The sequence below is a fragment of the Neltuma alba genome, unplaced genomic scaffold (assembly GCF_004799145.2).
Source record: "Neltuma alba isolate B1F8T4 unplaced genomic scaffold, ASM479914v2 tig00003207_pilon, whole genome shotgun sequence".
Classification (NCBI taxonomy): domain Eukaryota; kingdom Viridiplantae; phylum Streptophyta; class Magnoliopsida; order Fabales; family Fabaceae; genus Neltuma; species Neltuma alba.
Genome location: NW_021633189.1, coordinates 58,250 through 75,349, shown reverse-complemented (window position 1 = coordinate 75,349; position 17,100 = coordinate 58,250). Strand labels below are relative to the sequence as shown.

General features: G+C 34.3%; 2 protein-coding genes across 3 annotated transcripts; both read left to right on the top strand.

Annotated features, from left to right (window-relative positions):
• Positions 1 to 6,389: 6,389 nt before the first annotated feature.
• LOC114740941 (formate dehydrogenase, mitochondrial-like) lies at positions 6,390 to 9,928 on the top strand. Its single transcript, XM_028929197.1, has 6 exons — positions 6,390 to 6,528; positions 7,162 to 7,333; positions 8,092 to 8,632; positions 8,866 to 8,990; positions 9,379 to 9,491; positions 9,585 to 9,928. Exons 1-6 carry the CDS (start codon positions 6,424 to 6,426, stop codon positions 9,696 to 9,698), a joined length of 1,170 nt encoding a protein of 389 aa, XP_028785030.1. The 5' UTR covers positions 6,390 to 6,423; the 3' UTR covers positions 9,699 to 9,928.
• Positions 9,929 to 11,761: 1,833 nt separating this feature from the next.
• LOC114740939 (deoxynucleoside triphosphate triphosphohydrolase SAMHD1 homolog) lies at positions 11,762 to 16,994 on the top strand. 2 transcript variants are annotated; one of them, XM_028929195.1, is made up of 19 exons: positions 11,762 to 11,875; positions 12,340 to 12,377; positions 12,545 to 12,567; positions 13,413 to 13,519; positions 13,611 to 13,662; positions 13,742 to 13,826; positions 14,061 to 14,151; positions 14,312 to 14,350; positions 14,515 to 14,582; positions 14,717 to 14,779; positions 14,887 to 14,942; positions 15,040 to 15,113; positions 15,271 to 15,363; positions 15,491 to 15,592; positions 15,720 to 15,800; positions 15,894 to 15,985; positions 16,102 to 16,117; positions 16,590 to 16,700; positions 16,804 to 16,994. In XM_028929195.1, exons 1-19 carry the CDS (start codon positions 11,768 to 11,770, stop codon positions 16,915 to 16,917), a joined length of 1,413 nt encoding a protein of 470 aa, XP_028785028.1. In that variant the 5' UTR covers positions 11,762 to 11,767; the 3' UTR covers positions 16,918 to 16,994. The 2 variants fall into 2 exon arrangements, with proteins under 2 accessions (XP_028785028.1, XP_028785029.1); XM_028929196.1 differs by having other exon boundaries at positions 11,853 to 11,875; positions 12,340 to 12,381.
• The last annotated feature ends 106 nt before the right edge of the window (positions 16,995 to 17,100 follow it).

The window sequence follows — 17,100 nt, the reverse complement described above, 5'->3', positions numbered from 1 at the left end:
AAATGACTGAGGCCATAAAAACTGAGCTATAATAAGGTAAAGTTCAAGTATTTAATTACAATTACAAATGCATCAAAACTATAAATTTTATCTTATACGAGTCAAAATGTAAGTAATAAATTATAAATAAGTTAAAATTATGATGAAAATTTTTTCTTGGGTGTGTGACCCAAATATATAAAATTAATTGGGAAATGGCACTTTATATTTTATATTGCGTAAATACAATATCTTCAATTCGTAATAGTGAGTTATCACTAGCGCTGGCCAAAAACATACGGTGAGTTATCACTTGTCAATCCGTGTCAAAGAAGCATAATATAGATCGTGAATTTGTTAGGAAAAAAGATTGTGAGTTAAAATAAAAAATACATACTATCATTGTGAGTTAAAATAAAAATACATATTATCTCTGATTCTTAATATAAGAGTTAGTTGACTAATTTGAATAAATTAAAAAAACTAGTTAACTTAATTATTTGTAATAACTAGGTGTTATTTTTTCTGAATATCCTTGTTAATCAAATGCATTGACTAGAACTACCATTATTATAAAGATTATCTTAAAAAAAAAGATAAGTATAAAAGATAAAATATATTATGATCTTATATTTATGACAAAAATAAAAATCAAACGAATTTTTATATTAAAAATAGAAAGTAGTATTTTGTTTGTTTAGCCGAAATATAATGTGTACTTTGCTACGAGTATGTTTTTATTGTTTGTAAATTCTAAAGAACGTGACATATTTTTCAAGATATTGTTATGATTAATAAAAAAATATATCTGAATATGTGATATAATGTATAAAAATTGATGCAATACAATTAAAACGTCGAGGGAAGAGCAAGAAATATATTATGAAGAGAAAATGGAGGAAAACTGCGGAGGGAGGCAAAATACTCAACTCTCTAACACAACCATGCCAATAAAAAAACAAGGAGTGTTTAGATAAAAACAAATTATAATTTTAAAAATATTTTTATAATATATAAAATAAATATACTGAGAAATTTATTTATTTTTTTTTTGGTAAACTACAGAGAAATTTATTTTGATTCTGTAGAGAAGCACTTTTTGTTGCTGCAAACGCTCCTATGGACTCCCCTGAGTTTTTTCTTTTGGGCCGGTGACTTCCCTGCGCTGACATACTCAGTTCAGGTTTTATGTTGAAGACGTTTAACAAGTGACCTTGTATGCCTTTTACCCAAAAACAAAGAACACCTTGGGTGCCCGTACTTTGCAGAGTACTAATGTACTAATACCTTTTGTGTATAAAAATTTATTAATCCCCGTACACCCAAAAAAAAAATTTTATTAACCCCTCTTTATCAATAAAAAATTTAATACTCCTCCGGTTTTTAAATATAAAACTTATTTAGCTAATTTGATTAGATTAAAAAATTTAAGTAAGTTAGTTAATTATAAAAAATATAACATATTTTTTCTAAACACTATAATCATCTTTCTTAATATCCTTCATCCCTCACTTATTTGATTATAATTGAGGGAGTATCTATAGGGATAATTTAAAAATTTGATAAATATGAAAAATAGGTTTATATTCAGGACCAAATTAACTTAAGAATTAGGTCCTATATTAAAAACCGGAGAATAGGAGATTTTTTCCAGTTTTTAGGAAAATTTATTTTTAATTTAACCCAGATTAGAAGGAGTAAGAGCCGGTGGGGAAAAAATCCAAAAGCTAATAAAAAAAAAAAACATAACCAATTTTAACACCCTAACCAAAGGTTTTAGCCAATTTAGTGCTTGTTGGAACTGTTTATGATAAATATGTATAAGCATGCTCGACTTATGGGGTGTTTAGATAGAAACCAAACCATGGTTTCAGAAGTGCTTTTACGGATTACGAAGTAAATATGTGAAGGAAGTTACTTCGTTTTGCGGAAAAGTGATTCTGAAACCTAGGTTTTGTTTTTACCAAACACTCCCTTAATTAAGATAAAATTTTATTCACAGATTTTCGTGTTTTTACGATTAAGAAGTGGTTTTTGAAGGATCTTATCATTGTGCCCGACAAACACTGGATTGTAGTACAAATGAGCACGTGTCTAATTGGGATAAACGTGAATTATACCAAATTCTCCTCTCCGCAACCCAAAGTCACAGGAGGTTAATTACTATCCCCATTTTTAATATAAAATTTTATTTAATTTTTATTTTAATTTTAAATATAAGATCCCAATCCAATTTTTCTTTCATATTTATATATTTTTTCTAAGGTAATTTTTTTAATAATAGTAGTTTTAACCAGTACACTTGATTAGTAAGAATATTTTTAAAAAATAATACTTATTTATTACAAATAACTAACTTAACTTATTTTTTAATCCCTTCAAATTAGTCAATTAATTCTTATAATTAGAAGCAAGGGTAGTAATTATCAATAGGGTTGTTCACGGGACGGATCGAGATCGGGACAGGCCTATCACAATTCCGTCCCGTTGAACAGTAACGGGATAACAAAATTGTCTCTTGTCCTGTCCCGTCCTGGTATTGTCCTGGTCCTAGTCGGGATGGGACCGAAACATCCTGATATTTTTTATTATTTTTCTGAGTTGTTGGGCATAATAAAATCTGATTTTTTTCTAATTGTATTTTTTTGGACTTAACCCTTGTAAAAACGTCTTTCTGTTTTATTTTTAAATTTCTTTAGACACCCTTAAACAAAAACCCAAAATATTATAAATAATAGTCATTAAAAACTCTAAATAAAAGTTTGGAACACAATAAAAACTTGTTGAAAATTCTAATCATCAATAGTCTCAAATCATCAACAAATATAAAAGTTATAAATAAATAGGTCTATAGTTTCATATAATAGTTTTAAATCTTAAAAAAATATGAAAAAAATTATATTATATCAATATGATAAAAAAATAAAAGGAACAGGGACGGGATCATCCTGTCCTGTGTCCTGTCTTGTCCTGTCCCAGTTTTTCTTTTTGTCTTGTCTTGGTTTATCTCATTTTAAAAAATTTCAGGATGAATCTGTCTTATCGCAATAAAACCGAAACCGGAACAGGCCGATTAGAACGGATCAGTATTGAACACTCCGGATTATCATGAATCAAACAAAGCGTGCTACAGATTAGTCACCAGGTGCCACCTTCATCTTTTTCAAATGCCATCTGGGGAAGCAGAGTGTAGAGGAGACAACCGGGCCAGTAATATGCGGGGGAATGGAATTTTGGTGACCCTTGAAATCCGACGCAGTGTGTGCCATGTGGCACGAGTGGGCCCATCCCATCACCTAATCAAGTAAGGAGGCTGGCCTTTTTTTTGACTGAAAGGAGGCTAACTGGATTTAGGGGCGTTGTTTGGTTTGACTCAAAACACTTTTAAAAGGCAATCTTATAAAAGCAATATAATTTTTATCGCATAGTTATTTTATATATTATAAAATTATTTTTAAAATTGTAATTTATTTTTTATCCAAACACTTTATTAATTTGATTTTAAATTTAAATTTCCCTTCCTGCAAAAATAATTCGAAGGCCATATATGTATTTTGAAATGTTGTTTGGCATTTTGATAAATAAAATATTAAAAAGTAACGTCTACATAAATTTTTTTAAGAAATTAATTAATTTCTGGATTTGCATGGTCCTTGGCTAATCAAATACCGATTACTTTGAAAACGGATCAAATTTATTTGCACACTCACAATTTACTGGCCAGCGACAAAGATTTAAAAATAAAGAAAAGGGGAGGCGAGCCGAGGGAGATGCGAAAGCCAACTAGGACTACTTCACCTTTCAATAATATAATACTCCTTCGGTTTTTAACATCAAATTTATTTAATTAATGTGATTACATTACAAAAGTTACATAAATTAGTTAGTTATAAGATATGTGATATGTTTTTGTTAAAACATGTAGGAAAAACTAATTTGCAGGTCCCTGTAATTTGCATCAATTTTGAATCACCTCCTTATAGTTTATTTCTTTTGAATCAAACCCTTATACTTTAATTTGTTAAATCCATCCATCTCTGAAGGTCTGAACTGTTATAACATTGTTAATTTTACTGAATTGGAAGCTGACTGAGCTAACACATACATAGACAAATAAACATGACATGGCAGCTAGGTGGTGTTGAGAGTCTATAGCCACCTCATTCTCATCTCATCCTTTGACTTCCTAAGCACATTTGTTGGTAGGAGGAAGGAAAATCCCTCTCAATCCCCACACCTGCTGGTGAATAGTTTCAAATGAGAGTGGAGAGTTAACATCTGGTTTCTTCAAGCTATTCAAGTTTCTAGGCAAAATTGGCCATGATAAGTATGGGGGTTGGCCTTCCATCTCTCCCCTCCCCCCCAAATTTCATTAAGTTCTTCAAATTTCCTTACATTGAAGGGGAAGGGTTGTTGGGAGTAGGAAAAAACTACAACTGGATATCATAATGTAGGAGGATGAAAGTGGGCAATATACATATACTGTTCAAAATATAAAACTTTTATTTATTGAATCGAAATGAATTGTGACTTTAAAATGGAGAAAGTACTTGAAAGGTCTAAGTTGCTGATCAGAATCTTACCTGGCAATAAAAACTCAACATATGGGTTTTTATTGTATAAGATTTTTTTTTTCCCTAATGAAATTGAAATACGAGAAGAAGTATGAAATATAGAAGGTACCGACGATGATGGCAGGGAAGGCATGTCCATGAATCAAACATTGGGTATTGGTGATCTAGTGGATGTAGTGATCAACAGAAATTTATCTTTCCTTGGTTGAGAGTGATTATTCTTCTTGCTATTAGCGGCTGTGCTCATGAACCTAGGATGAGATGAAAACGAGGTCACATGATGACCGGTGAAGACTCTGAACATTGGGAATTAATCCACCTGGCAGCCAAATCACATTGTTATGTTTACGTGTCAGCTCGATCAACCTCCAGCTCATTAAAATTAACAGTGTTATAACAGTTTAGACTTTGAGAGATAGATGGACTTATCAGATTAAAGTATAAGGACCCGATTCAAAAGAAATAAACTATAAGGACCTGATTTGAAATTGATGTAAATTATAAGGACCCGCAAATTAGTTTTTCTAAACACTGTAATTATATTTTTTAATAGCCTCTTTCTCTTATTTAATTATGATTAAAAAAATACTATTAAAAATAATTTTAAAAAAATAAATACCAGAAGCACGTGGGCTACTTTTTTTGCACATTTGCCAGGGCCTACCAGGCACCTAGTCACCGTCCCTCGCTGCGGTCCATCAACCACTACGCGACAAAGGCGTCCCTCCCAAGTCCCAATTCCACTCGCTGCAGATTGTCCCTCTCAATTCTTATTACTACCTCCTGTCCTAATTATAAGACCCAGTTAACTAATTTAAAGAGATTAAAAAAAAGTTAAGTTAGTTATTTGTAATAAATAAGTGTTGTCATTCCTAAAATATCCTTGCTAATTAAGTGTATTGGCTAAAACTATCATTATTAGAAGGACTATCTTGAAAAAAATGCATAAATATGAGAGACAAAATGGATTGGCGTCTTATAATTAGGACTAAACAAAAATCAAACAAGGTCTTATATTAAAAACAGGAGGTATTAGTATAAAAAATAAATAATATAATATCATCGTAATTATTTATCGCTAAAGGACCCTGCTATGCTGACCCATGAATTGTGTTTCTCATATCGATATTCCATCCCTGTGCACTTGATTTACGAATATGGTTCAGTAGACGCTCCTCCATGATACGGGCAAATGACATTTGAGAGCTTCTTAAATTTTTTTAATTATAGTCATATTTTTGGAATTTGAACTTTAACAAATGTGAGAAGGAAAAGGGCAAAAAAGTCCTTTTATTCCCTAACTTATGTTTTTCTACTAACTATATTTTAAAAAAACTTTAACATGCAAACTTTAACATGCACTTTTGATTTTTTTTTTCTGGGAGTTATTCTTATATAAAATGGGTATTGAAAAAATCAACATAGTTTTATGTTTTGATTAAAATTATCACCTTACACTGTTTAAATATTAAACATATTTAAATGGATGTGGTTGATTGCACACCGCTTTAACTAGTTTAATATCAAAATAAGTATAATTGATTTGTTATAATTTTTTTTAATTATATTACGAGGACTTGGGTTTTTATTTATTGTATGTGGCCCCAGAGAGCAAGCGTTGTACGCGCTCGTGGGTACATGGTGACCCCCAACATGACTTGTGCATGTATCTGACGATCACCGAGACGAAGCTAATCCGGATTCTTATCACATCACAACTCACGATTAGTCAATGACAGGCCGCCAGCGCAATTAGACGATTTAGCCCCTTGCTGCTGCGGCAAGGAGTATAAATGAGCGGGTTCACTTGATTTCCTTTCACTCCCAAACCCTTCTCCTCTTATTCCCGCATTTCCACGCCCAAATTGAGATGGCGATGAAACGTGCTGTTTCCTCTGCGGTTCGATCGCTTGCTTCTTCCTCTTCGATCTTTTCGACTTCACTCTCCTCACCCGCTCTCGCCAGGCACCTTCATGTAATTCCATTCTTCATAGCGCTCTATATGATTGTTCAACTTTTTAGTTGCCGCTTTCAGTTTAATTCGGTCGATTGAGCCTTTCGTTTTCATTTTTTGTTTGTTTTCTGTCGAAAATCCTCACAAATTTGTAATTTCTATGGGTGGGTTTCATAGTTATACTTGCATGGGTTGTTCAAGGGAAGGGTAATCCCGACGATGGATGACATAATTGTACATGCAGACGGTCTCGTCTTGATGTGGTTTGGGTCATGTGGTTGATCCATTCCCAGGTCATGGCAGGGTTTACCATTCATCCGCAGGGATCGCCTTGGCTCCCGGAGTTGCCCGCCACTCGTGGTCACAAGTACCATGTTTTCGGCGATCCTCCAGTCTTCCACTGCATATTTTTTCAGTAATTTTTTTTCTTTATTTTTTTCTTATGGGCTTGGGCTGGTATGGGCTCCACGACTGATGATTCGTAACGACTTAGGCCCATTATAACTCATTCTAATGCTTTGAATTTCTATTGATAATTTTCGCCCGAAAACAAAAAAGAGATAATCGGAAGAATCATTTGAGATGGTCTCTGCTTTTGATTTCTTGACTCTTGGGTCAAGCTGATTTGTTTTCTTCCTTTTCTTTTGAGGATAGGCTACTGGTGGAAGCAAGAAAATCGTTGGGGTTTTCTACAAAGCCAATGAGTACGCTTCCCTGAATCCCAATTTCGTGGGTTGTGTTGAAGGAGCCTTGGGTATACGTGGATGGTTGGAATCACAAGGTCATCAGTACATTGTCACAGATGACAAAGAAGGACCTGACTGCGGTTAGTCTTCTCCCAAACTCCGAAAATTCACTCGTTGAAACATTTTCAATTTTTTTTAATAACTAAATGAGGCAGTCGTTTTCCCCACTCTGTGCTTGTGAAAGCATAAGCAGCAGTTAAGTTTGTTCAAGTTGCTGCGATGAATATAAACGTTGAAGCTCTTCATTTGCAAGTGAATAGACTTCTAAACCAGTATCACTTACTGATTATCGATTAGACTCTACCCATTTTACAGAACTCTTTTTCCTACAGATTGTACATTAGTCTTAAAAAATATTCATAACTTTTATCAGCATTTTAAGAAAAATGCTCAATTGAAAGTGACATCTAGAACATTGAGATTCATTTACTTGCTTGTGTGTGTCTGTACTCCTGAAAGTTTCAGGAAAAGCAGTTTCGGCTGAGCTCCTTTTAGTAGAAAAATAATTTCCAATTTATTTCCTATCTGCAGTGTTTGGAAGATCAGCCACTTTATTAGAATCAATTGCATTTCAAGACAAATAACCACTTCTAGGAGCAGAATTAGAAGACTTTTTGTTGAATGAACTTGCATGGAATTTTTCCAATAATGTTTGTTGCATTTATTTATGGTTCTTTTAATTACTTAATGTGTTTTTTGTTGGGTGTTCTTATTTTTTACCGAGAACTGCAATTCACCAACTCATGAAGAATTTCCTCTTTCCTTGGTTTATTGTATTTTCTTCTTAATTTTTATGATTGCTTGAACTTATCGATTTATTTTTTTAATTCTTTTTCAGAACTTGAGAAACACATTCCTGATCTCCACGTGCTCATATCCACTCCATTTCATCCAGCATATGTCACTGCAGAAAGAATAAAGAAAGCTAAAAATCTTGAACTGCTATTAACAGCTGGAATCGGTTCCGATCACATTGATCTTAATGCTGCCGCAGCTGCTGGATTGACTGTGGCTGAGGTTACAGGAAGCAATGTAGTGTCAGTTGCAGAGGATGAACTCATGCGAATCCTTATTCTAGTGAGGAATTTCGTACCTGGGTATCATCAGGCTGCTAATGGGGAATGGAATGTTGCTGGCATTGCTCATAGAGCATATGATCTCCAAGGGAAGACTATTGGGACTATTGGTGCCGGCCGAATTGGCAGGCTTTTGCTGCAAAGATTGAAGCCTTTTAACTGTAATCTTCTCTATCATGACCGGCTTAAGATGGATCCTGAATTGGAGAAACAAACTGGGGCTAAGTACGAGGAGGACCTTGATACACTGCTGCCCAAATGTGATGTAATTGTTATCAACACACCTCTGACTGATAAGACAAGGTATGGTCTGTACATCTAGCGTGGTTGAGTACTAATTCAGCGGATACCGTTGAGCACTTAAAGAATCGTTTATATGTTATTTGTTTTGTATAGTGATTCATCAGGACAGACTAAACAAGGGAGTTGAGACTAGTCCAAAATAAAAGGCAATTCTGTTCTGATGTATATGCTTCAAGCATGAAGAATGGTTTCGATCATCTTTATTTCTAACCAAAACTTGGCTTCTGACTTAGGGGATTGTTTGATAAAAATAGAATTGCTAAGTGCAAGAAGGGCGTCTTGATTGTAAACAATGCCCGTGGGGCAATCATGGACACCCAAGCAGTTGCAGATGCTTGCTCTAGTGGGCACATTGCAGGTAATTTTGAAACCACCAACCAAATATTGGTGCCTTTTTAGCAAAAAATGAAATTGTTGCTGTCAATGTACCATCTAAATTTTATGTTACGTGCTTGTGGTGGATTTTTTTGTCTAGAATTTCATGAATGTTTTAGAAACATCCATTGAAATAACCCTACATCATCATGGCTTCAAAAAGTTGTGATTTAATTCCCATAAAACATCTTGCGCTTAATGCCATTTTTTGGGACATCCTGTGTCTTGGGTATCAAGTGACAAAAGAGATACGGGCTTGTATTTTAGACTGATTACTGTCGTTAGACTGACAAGTGGCGTGAGACTGATGCCATCTCCCCAACTAGCTAACTGCTTTCCTTAACTGTTTTGAACGACGTTGACCACTGCAGGTTACAGTGGTGATGTTTGGTTCCCGCAACCTGCTCCAAAGGATCACCCGTGGCGTCACATGCCAAACCATGCCATGACTCCGCATATATCCGGAACCACAATAGATGCACAGGTACTCCCAGTTCTGATTCATATGCTTGCTTTCTTGTGTGCTTCAGATCTTGCGTCTTTTGCTGATGAAGTAATGATAATGAATCTTGTCTAGTTACGATATGCTGCTGGGGTCAAAGACATGCTCGATAGGTACTTCAAGGGTGAAGAATTCCCAGCACAAAACTACATTGTCAAGGAGGGTCAATTGGCTAGCCAATACCGCTGAGCTAAAACTTGTGCTGGGTGTGAAAGTCTTCCGTTGTTGATTTGATTTGATGATCACTTAACAGTTGGGAAGGCACTCAAATAATTAATCATGTCTTTATAGAGTTTGAATTGTGGAATTTGATTCAGAAATAAAGCTGTGGTGAGTGGAGTTTATGTCTTGGTATCTTTCACGTGTGATTCGAATATGAAGGTTCTGCTCGTGAAGATTTACATGAATTTTTAAACAAAGCCACCGAAGGTCCTGTTAGTTGTCTTTGTTTATCACCACCCCCCGCCCCACCAAATATGGTAGTTAAGTGATTGACAGGAGACGAAAATTAGCGGGGGAAAAGTTACATTTAATCATTTAAACTTTTTAATATTAAGTTTAATGACTATGCAAAGATCTGTCCTTTTGTTGTAGAATGAATTAATTGACGCATGTTTAAATAAAGTTGCGATGGATAGCAAGGCGCACGGCTGGCAGCCTGGCACAATCTCCTCAAATAATAATGTTAACATGAATCGGGCCTTACGAAATCTTAGGGACATTGTTTGATATTCATATTTTTATAAATTATTTTTTTTGCATCATATTAATAAAAAAATTGAAGTTTCAATTGTAATTTATTTAATTCGTACAAATTATTTACATTAACAGATAACTTTTAATTATCTATCAGAGATAATCTTATAACTAAATAACCATAATACTTTTCTTTAAGAATATATTAAGATATTTATCTAATAAAATTATCAAAATATTCTTTTTTATTTTATTTCTAACATCATTCTTTTAGGAAAATTGATAATGATAAAACGTAAGGAGTGAAGAATATGGCTATAAGTTATTCCTTTGTCCTGGAATGGTTACTCATTTCATGGCATTTCAAAAATTACGAGAATCTTTTCATAAAACTATTAAAATAAACATTTTAAAAAAAAAAGGCCAAACATGGACAGCCCTTTTTCTTTTTCTTTTTCGTTTTTCAATTTCTTTCCGTCGGGTATGGTTTTGCTTTTGTAGCAACCCAGCGAGGCCTAAAAGATAATAAAACTAGAAATTTGGGACTAAAGGGAGAATAGGCCCCGATTTAGTAAAACATGGAAATGCCAAAGTCGCGGAGAGCGGGGACCGCATTCTCAATTTTTAGGTGGGCTAATTAATAATTAATTATACTTTTTATTCAATTAGTTTAATTTTTAATTTGATTTTAAATATAAAATTCTAATATATTTTATTTTTATATTTATCTATTTTTTAAGATATTATTGTAGTAGTTGTATATATTAAATGTTTTATCAAATGATATTTGATTGATAGTAGTATTTTAAAAAAAACAACACTTATTTATTATAAATAACTAACTTAACTAATTTTCTTAGTCTATTCAAATTAATCAACTAACTCTTATATTAAGGACCAGAAGTAGTATAAAAGCTCGTTTGACTTTTATTTTTGTTTTAAATATAAGATCTCAATCTATTTTGTCTCTCATATTTATTTATTTTCTAAGATAGTCCTTATAATAATAGTAGTTTTAACCAATATACTTATTAAGTAAGAATATTTAAAAAAAACAACACATATTTACTACAAATAATTAATTAATTATTTTTTAAACTATTTAAATTAATTAAGAAGTTTTTATGTCGGAGTACTATCGGTTTGATTGATAATCTTGTTACTTTCTTTCTCCGGAGACTCCAAACACGCTTCGTTGACTTGGCTCATTTATTACCAAGAACCATTTATAATTTAAAAAAGAAAAAAGGAATTTGGTCAGGAAAAAAAAGAATAAAAAGGGGAATAAATTTTTTTTTTTGACCTGCACGGAATAAGTGCCTGTTTGGAAAAGTGGACACATCTTATATAAATTGAACAAAACTCTTATTATAAATTGAGACAAAATTTTTATTATATATTTATTTTTTATTTTATAAATTGTTATTAAAAAACTATTTATAAGATGTTTGGTCTTAAATTGCTTCCCGTTTCCGAAACTGAAATTTTGCATATCCCATTACTTTCCACTTAATTGCTCAGCCCTTTCCTTTCCTGCAACTCTCCCAGACTGAAGGGAAGCCATGGGAGCCTGCCTCAACGGCGACGTTTCCTTCTCTCCTTCCCCTGGTCCTCGCCGATTCTCCAAGCACATCCACGATAACGTCCATGGCAACATCTATCTTGATACAGTATTCCCACACTCTGCTCCCCACCCCCCCCATATTTTCATTTTTCGCTGCTTTCCTTTTAAGGCTTATTCTGCTCTTTTCTTCTTGCAATGCGTTGAAACATGCCTATGAGTTCATTGAAACTTTTTCGTCGAAATGGACAGACTAGAAGAGCACGGCTAACCAGTCGACGAAGAGTTATAAACCTGTAGCTAGTGAACTTGCCGGACAACCAAATACACCAGTTTCCTATCCTTTTATATTTTTTTAGTTGTGAATTTGATTTGATATAAAAATAAACAGAAATAGTGTGTTTCAGTGTCTAACTATCTTTTTCCTTTTGCATCGACTCTTCAGTGTTTTTCCTCTTTTGGTCCTAGCGTCTATAAATCATGTTAAGTTATTACGTGATGCTTTTAGCTGCAGAAATTGGATATGTGACGATGTAATCCAGTAACACTTTTTTTTTCTGTTGTCTCTTGTAGCTCAGTTTGAAGTTCATAGACACCGAGCAGTTTCAGAGGCGAGTACGCTTCTTCTTCTTCTCCTCCTCCTCCTCCTCCCCCCCTCCCCCCTTTTCAACTCAATTTATGATTTAACTCTCTAACACTGGTTTTTGCGTTTATTTGCTGATTTGCTTCTTTTGCATTATTTGCAATGTACGATATTGCCTTGCATCCTTATACACAGGCTTCGTGACCTCAAACAGCTTGGTGAGTTAACTCCCTCCTCCTTTGTCCATTGATATCAAAAGGTGCTATGAAAACCAGTTTAGAATCGAGATAAACTGGCAAAGCTACCTATTCTAAATTATCTTTTCGAACAGTTTGCAATATTATTTTCCCTCTAATTTTAGAATAAGTAAATGATTTCAAGTAGGTTGATGAGAGGTCTCTATTATGCTTGTGCATTTTTTCTTTTAAATGAGAAAGATATCACGCATTTGGCTCAACTGTTTTGCAGGCTGGAAAATTGTATTGAAATGCGGATTTCTTTGCTTTGGGATTTGATAAATGATTTAAGAAATTTGATTAAAGTTTGAACTTTAGTGGGATAAGGCTTGTTGTTGATTAAAGTTTGAACTTGGGGTTCAATAAATGTCACCACAAGAAGTGCAATTTCATTATCATGCCTATTGTCATTCATACTATATATTCTTATGACACCATGGAAAATATGTACGATCTTGACATACCTCTAGCAGGGTTTTCACACTAGTTATTCAAAGACCAAATCAGATAATGGCATTTCAGTCGTTTCCTCTCGAAGACATAATAAATGCAATAGTTTAACTAGCGTAAATTAGTTTATAGGACGGAGGGGGTGGGGAAAGAGAAGACTGGGTTGGTTTCATTTGGTCGCAGCATGTTTTGTACTTTCCTTGTTGACTTTTAAAGGAAGCTATGCCTTTATGGAAGTTTTTGTTTATGAAATTATTTTTAAAATCACCTCAAAGGCTGGCACACTATAATGGACTCGTGATGTGATTCGCCATTACCTTTTGAACTTTCAATACTCAGGGTATAAAAACTTTTTTAGCATATGTTTTGTGTTTCAGGTATGACAAATATGGTATATCCAGGGGCTGTGCATTCTCGATTTGAGCATTCTCTTGGTGTTTATTGGCTTGCTGGTGAATCTATAGAAAAGCTTAAAAATTATCAAGTACAGTATTTTCTTTGTCATAGGTTTTGCCTATATAAAGGTACAATGTTGTATTTTGAAGGGTTCTCATGGGTCTGTATTATCCTTGTAGGGCGGGGAGCTTGGCATTGATAAATTCGATATTCAAACAGTAAGGCTGGCAGGTATTGTTACCGTTTTTCTTATGAACTCCTTATGAAACTTATCCTGTACATCCTCTGATTTTTTCATCAATTGTTGTAGGACTTCTGCATGATATTGGCCATGGGCCTTTCAGTCACTTGTTTGAACGCCAGTTTCTTCCCCGGGTGGTCAGCAGTTCTCATTGGTAAACTTCTTTATTGTTCTTATTATTCTGTAATTTTTATTATGAATTTTAAAAATATTTTATTTTTCCCACATTTTTTCCTTTGGACTTTATAAAGAATGTTCATTCTGTCTATGCTATTTGTTCTTGTTTTACTGAAATGATTAAAAAGGATATCTGTTCTTTAACTGCTTATTCTTCTGTTACTTTGCGAATGTTATTTATCCATGATGCATCATATTCTGTCCTTTGTAGGTCACATGAGCAAATGTCAGCTAATATGGTTGATTATATGGTTGATGAACACCACATTGATGTTGACCCTGAGATGATAAAAAGAGTGAAGGTATGTTTGGTTAATATAAGTTTCTTTTTCCTGTTATCTATTAGGTACCTTGTCATCTTGATTATTGCTTAAATGTCATTAGGGTGAATTTTTTCCACTCACCTAGATGGTTATCAGTTATGTAGCTTCCCTGTTTCCTCATGTCCTTTCCCCTTGGCAGGAGATGATACTAGCAAGCTCTGAGTTTGCGCTTCCTAGAGTAAGATTGTTATTCTTTTTCTTCTGATTTTTTATATTCTATTCTCAAGACATAATTGTTGTTTATGAAATTTGGTTGAAGGTTCCCCTCCCCCCTAATCTCACCTTTCATAAATATTTATTAACGACTAATTTTATTTATTTATTTTCCCCCCTTTTATTTAGAGCTCAAGTGAGAAAAGTTTCCTATATGATATTGTTGCAAATGGTCGAAATGGAGTCGATGTGGACAAGTGAGTAAACTGAGTGAACTTAATGGTCAAAAATGCTATACATACATATAGATATTTGCATTTGTAGAGTTCGGATTCCGTGCATGTGGATTTATACTCTATTGTAATCTCTTGAGGAAACAATTGATTTGCAGGTTTGATTACATTGTCCGTGATAGCCGAGCTTGTGGTCTTGGTTGCAACTTCGAATTTCAGAGGTTAAGCAAAGAACTTCAAGATAACTTTTTCTTTATCATCTTTTTCTTTTTAAGTGGAAGGAGAAGCAAATACAGATGCCTAGCAACTCAAATTGCTCCACTTGCAGATTATTGGATACTATGCAGGTTTTGGATGATGAGATCTGTTATCGTGCTAAGGAATGTCAGTATTATTTGTACAATTGTACACACTTTTAAACTTCTCCCATTCAAGCTTTACATTTTAATTGTTCCATGCTCTTGGTTGTGCAATTGATTAGATCTTACCATCCACAAGTTATTTACCACTCGTGCTGACCTGCATAGAAGAGTTTACACTCATCCAAAAGTCCAGGTACGGACTAGTGAGGCTACTATCTTCCTTGTAAAGATCTACTGGTTGCTCATTGAGGCGTATATCCTTAAATTTTCTTTTCATTTTTTTCTTTCCCAGACTCAGTTAATTTTATCCCTTGGCTTTACCATTTATAATCTTGTGTTGTTGTTTTCAGGCAATAGAGCTCATGGTGTCCGATGCGCTTGTAGAAGCAAACAACTATTTGGAGATCTCATCTCACATTCTAAATCCTTCTGAGTACTGGAAGGTTCCAAGAGATGATTTCAACTGAATTTAAACCATATTCATAGCATGCGTCTGACCTCTCTCTCTTTCTCTCTCTCTCTTTTCTCTCCCTTTTTTCAAGTTTAAATGACTTTATTTGGAAATTGCAGTTAGATGACACAATAATTAAAACCATTGAGACATCTCCAAGTAAAGAACTAAAGGAAGCAAGGGAATTGATTCTGCGCATTCGGAGGAGGAATCTGTACCAGGTATGTTTTTGTTGGTTACTTGCTTTTCTTTTCATTTTATCCCTTCTGCGATGGGCGGTTTCATACATGGTATTTTTTGTTAGAGTTGTGCTGATGAAGGTCAGGATTTGCCCTTTCATTTTCGCAGTTCTGCAATGAGTATGCCGTACCAAAGGATGAACTAGAGAATTTTAAGAAAGTTACTGCTCAAGACATTGTTTGTTCGCAGGTCCTTGAATTTATCATTTGAACCATCAAATTTACAAATACTCTTGTTTCTTGCCAAGACTCCGTATTAATATCATATAATTTCATCTGATAGAATGATGGGGGAGTCACACTGAAAGAGGAGGATGTAGCTGTCTGTAATGTCAGGATTGATTTGACTCGTGGCAAGCACAATCCACTTGAAAGGTATTCAATTAAGATTGAACTTGCATGCTGGTTTTAGATTGTAGGTGTTTTATTATACTTTTTATCAGATGCTAAATATAATTTATTCTTTGTTTTGGTGCTTGTTTCTTTGGCAGCATCAACTTTTTCAAGGTACGTGAATGAACTCTACTATCTTTTATCAAAGATGTTTCATCTTGATTGCCGGACTTTAAGTTACGGTCTAGGGCATTCTTGTAAGCACATAGTTGTATAATTGAAATTGTGAGTTGATTTGACGTTCAACAACCAAGTTGCATGGTATTGTTCCATGATGATTGAAGGCGTTTTGAGTCAAGATAACTTTTACGGAGAATTCTGCTGATACTCCTGGAGAAGCTGTTTAGTTACAATCTTCTGGTATGGGTGGTGTTGTGTTGAACAATTTAACAATATGTTAGACTTGATATCACTTCATGCAAAGAATTTTGCCAGAAAAGGGGGGGAAAATATTTGAGGGAAATTCTGTGTGTGGAACCTATGTACCATGAAAGGAAAACCTTTTAGTTATGAACCCAGAATCTAGTTTTTTATTTTTTTCCTTCGTTTCTATCTAGCATATTTACTCGTTTGCTAATTTATTCAGGATTATGAAAGTAAGGAGAAATTTACAATTCCCGATGATCGTATAAGCCACTTGCTGCCTGTATGTTATGAAGACATGATAGTAAGGGTGTACTCCAAAAGGCCAGAATTGGTTAGTGAAGTCAGATGCCGCTGAAACCTTCATAGTATCTTGACGTAGCTTCAGTTCAGCTTTTACTTACCTTCTATTTTTGTCCCAATATAAAATTGTATAGGTGGAAGTAATTTCAGAGGCTTTCGAGAATTTTCAGTTGAAAACATACGGGATTAAACCACAAGTGCATTCAACACCAGACAAGAAAAAGCGTCGTTGCAATACGTGGATATGATGGCGTTTGTATTTCACTTTATAGGCACCTCTTGCTCTCCTCTATAAGTATACAGGTATTTCTAGTCAGTTTCCCACAAGAGTGAGCTGCATATATAAGATTTAACACGCCGCTAAAATGACTTGAGCGTTTCTGCCACTGTGGGGGGGGGGTGTCTGGTCCGAATTTCCCCGTATCAAATAT

What these genes read in the sequence shown, in the direction of transcription:
- LOC114740941 (XM_028929197.1), top strand. Translation starts at nt 6,424, where the DNA reads ATGGCGATGAAACGTGCTGTTTCCTCTGCGGTTCGATCGCTTGCTTCT. An exon ending in CTCTCGCCAGGCACCTTCAT is followed by an intron (nt 6,529 to 7,161) that starts GTAATTCCATTC and finishes TTTTGAGGATAG; the next exon opens with GCTACTGGTGGAAGCAAGAA. An exon ending in CCTCTGACTGATAAGACAAG is followed by an intron (nt 8,633 to 8,865) that starts GTATGGTCTGTA and finishes CTTCTGACTTAG; the next exon opens with GGGATTGTTTGATAAAAATA.
- LOC114740939 (XM_028929195.1), top strand. Translation starts at nt 11,768, where the DNA reads ATGGGAGCCTGCCTCAACGGCGACGTTTCCTTCTCTCCTTCCCCTGGT. An exon ending in TCAAACAGTAAGGCTGGCAG is followed by an intron (nt 13,663 to 13,741) that starts GTATTGTTACCG and finishes CAATTGTTGTAG; the next exon opens with GACTTCTGCATGATATTGGC. An exon ending in AATGGAGTCGATGTGGACAA is followed by an intron (nt 14,583 to 14,716) that starts GTGAGTAAACTG and finishes ATTGATTTGCAG; the next exon opens with GTTTGATTACATTGTCCGTG.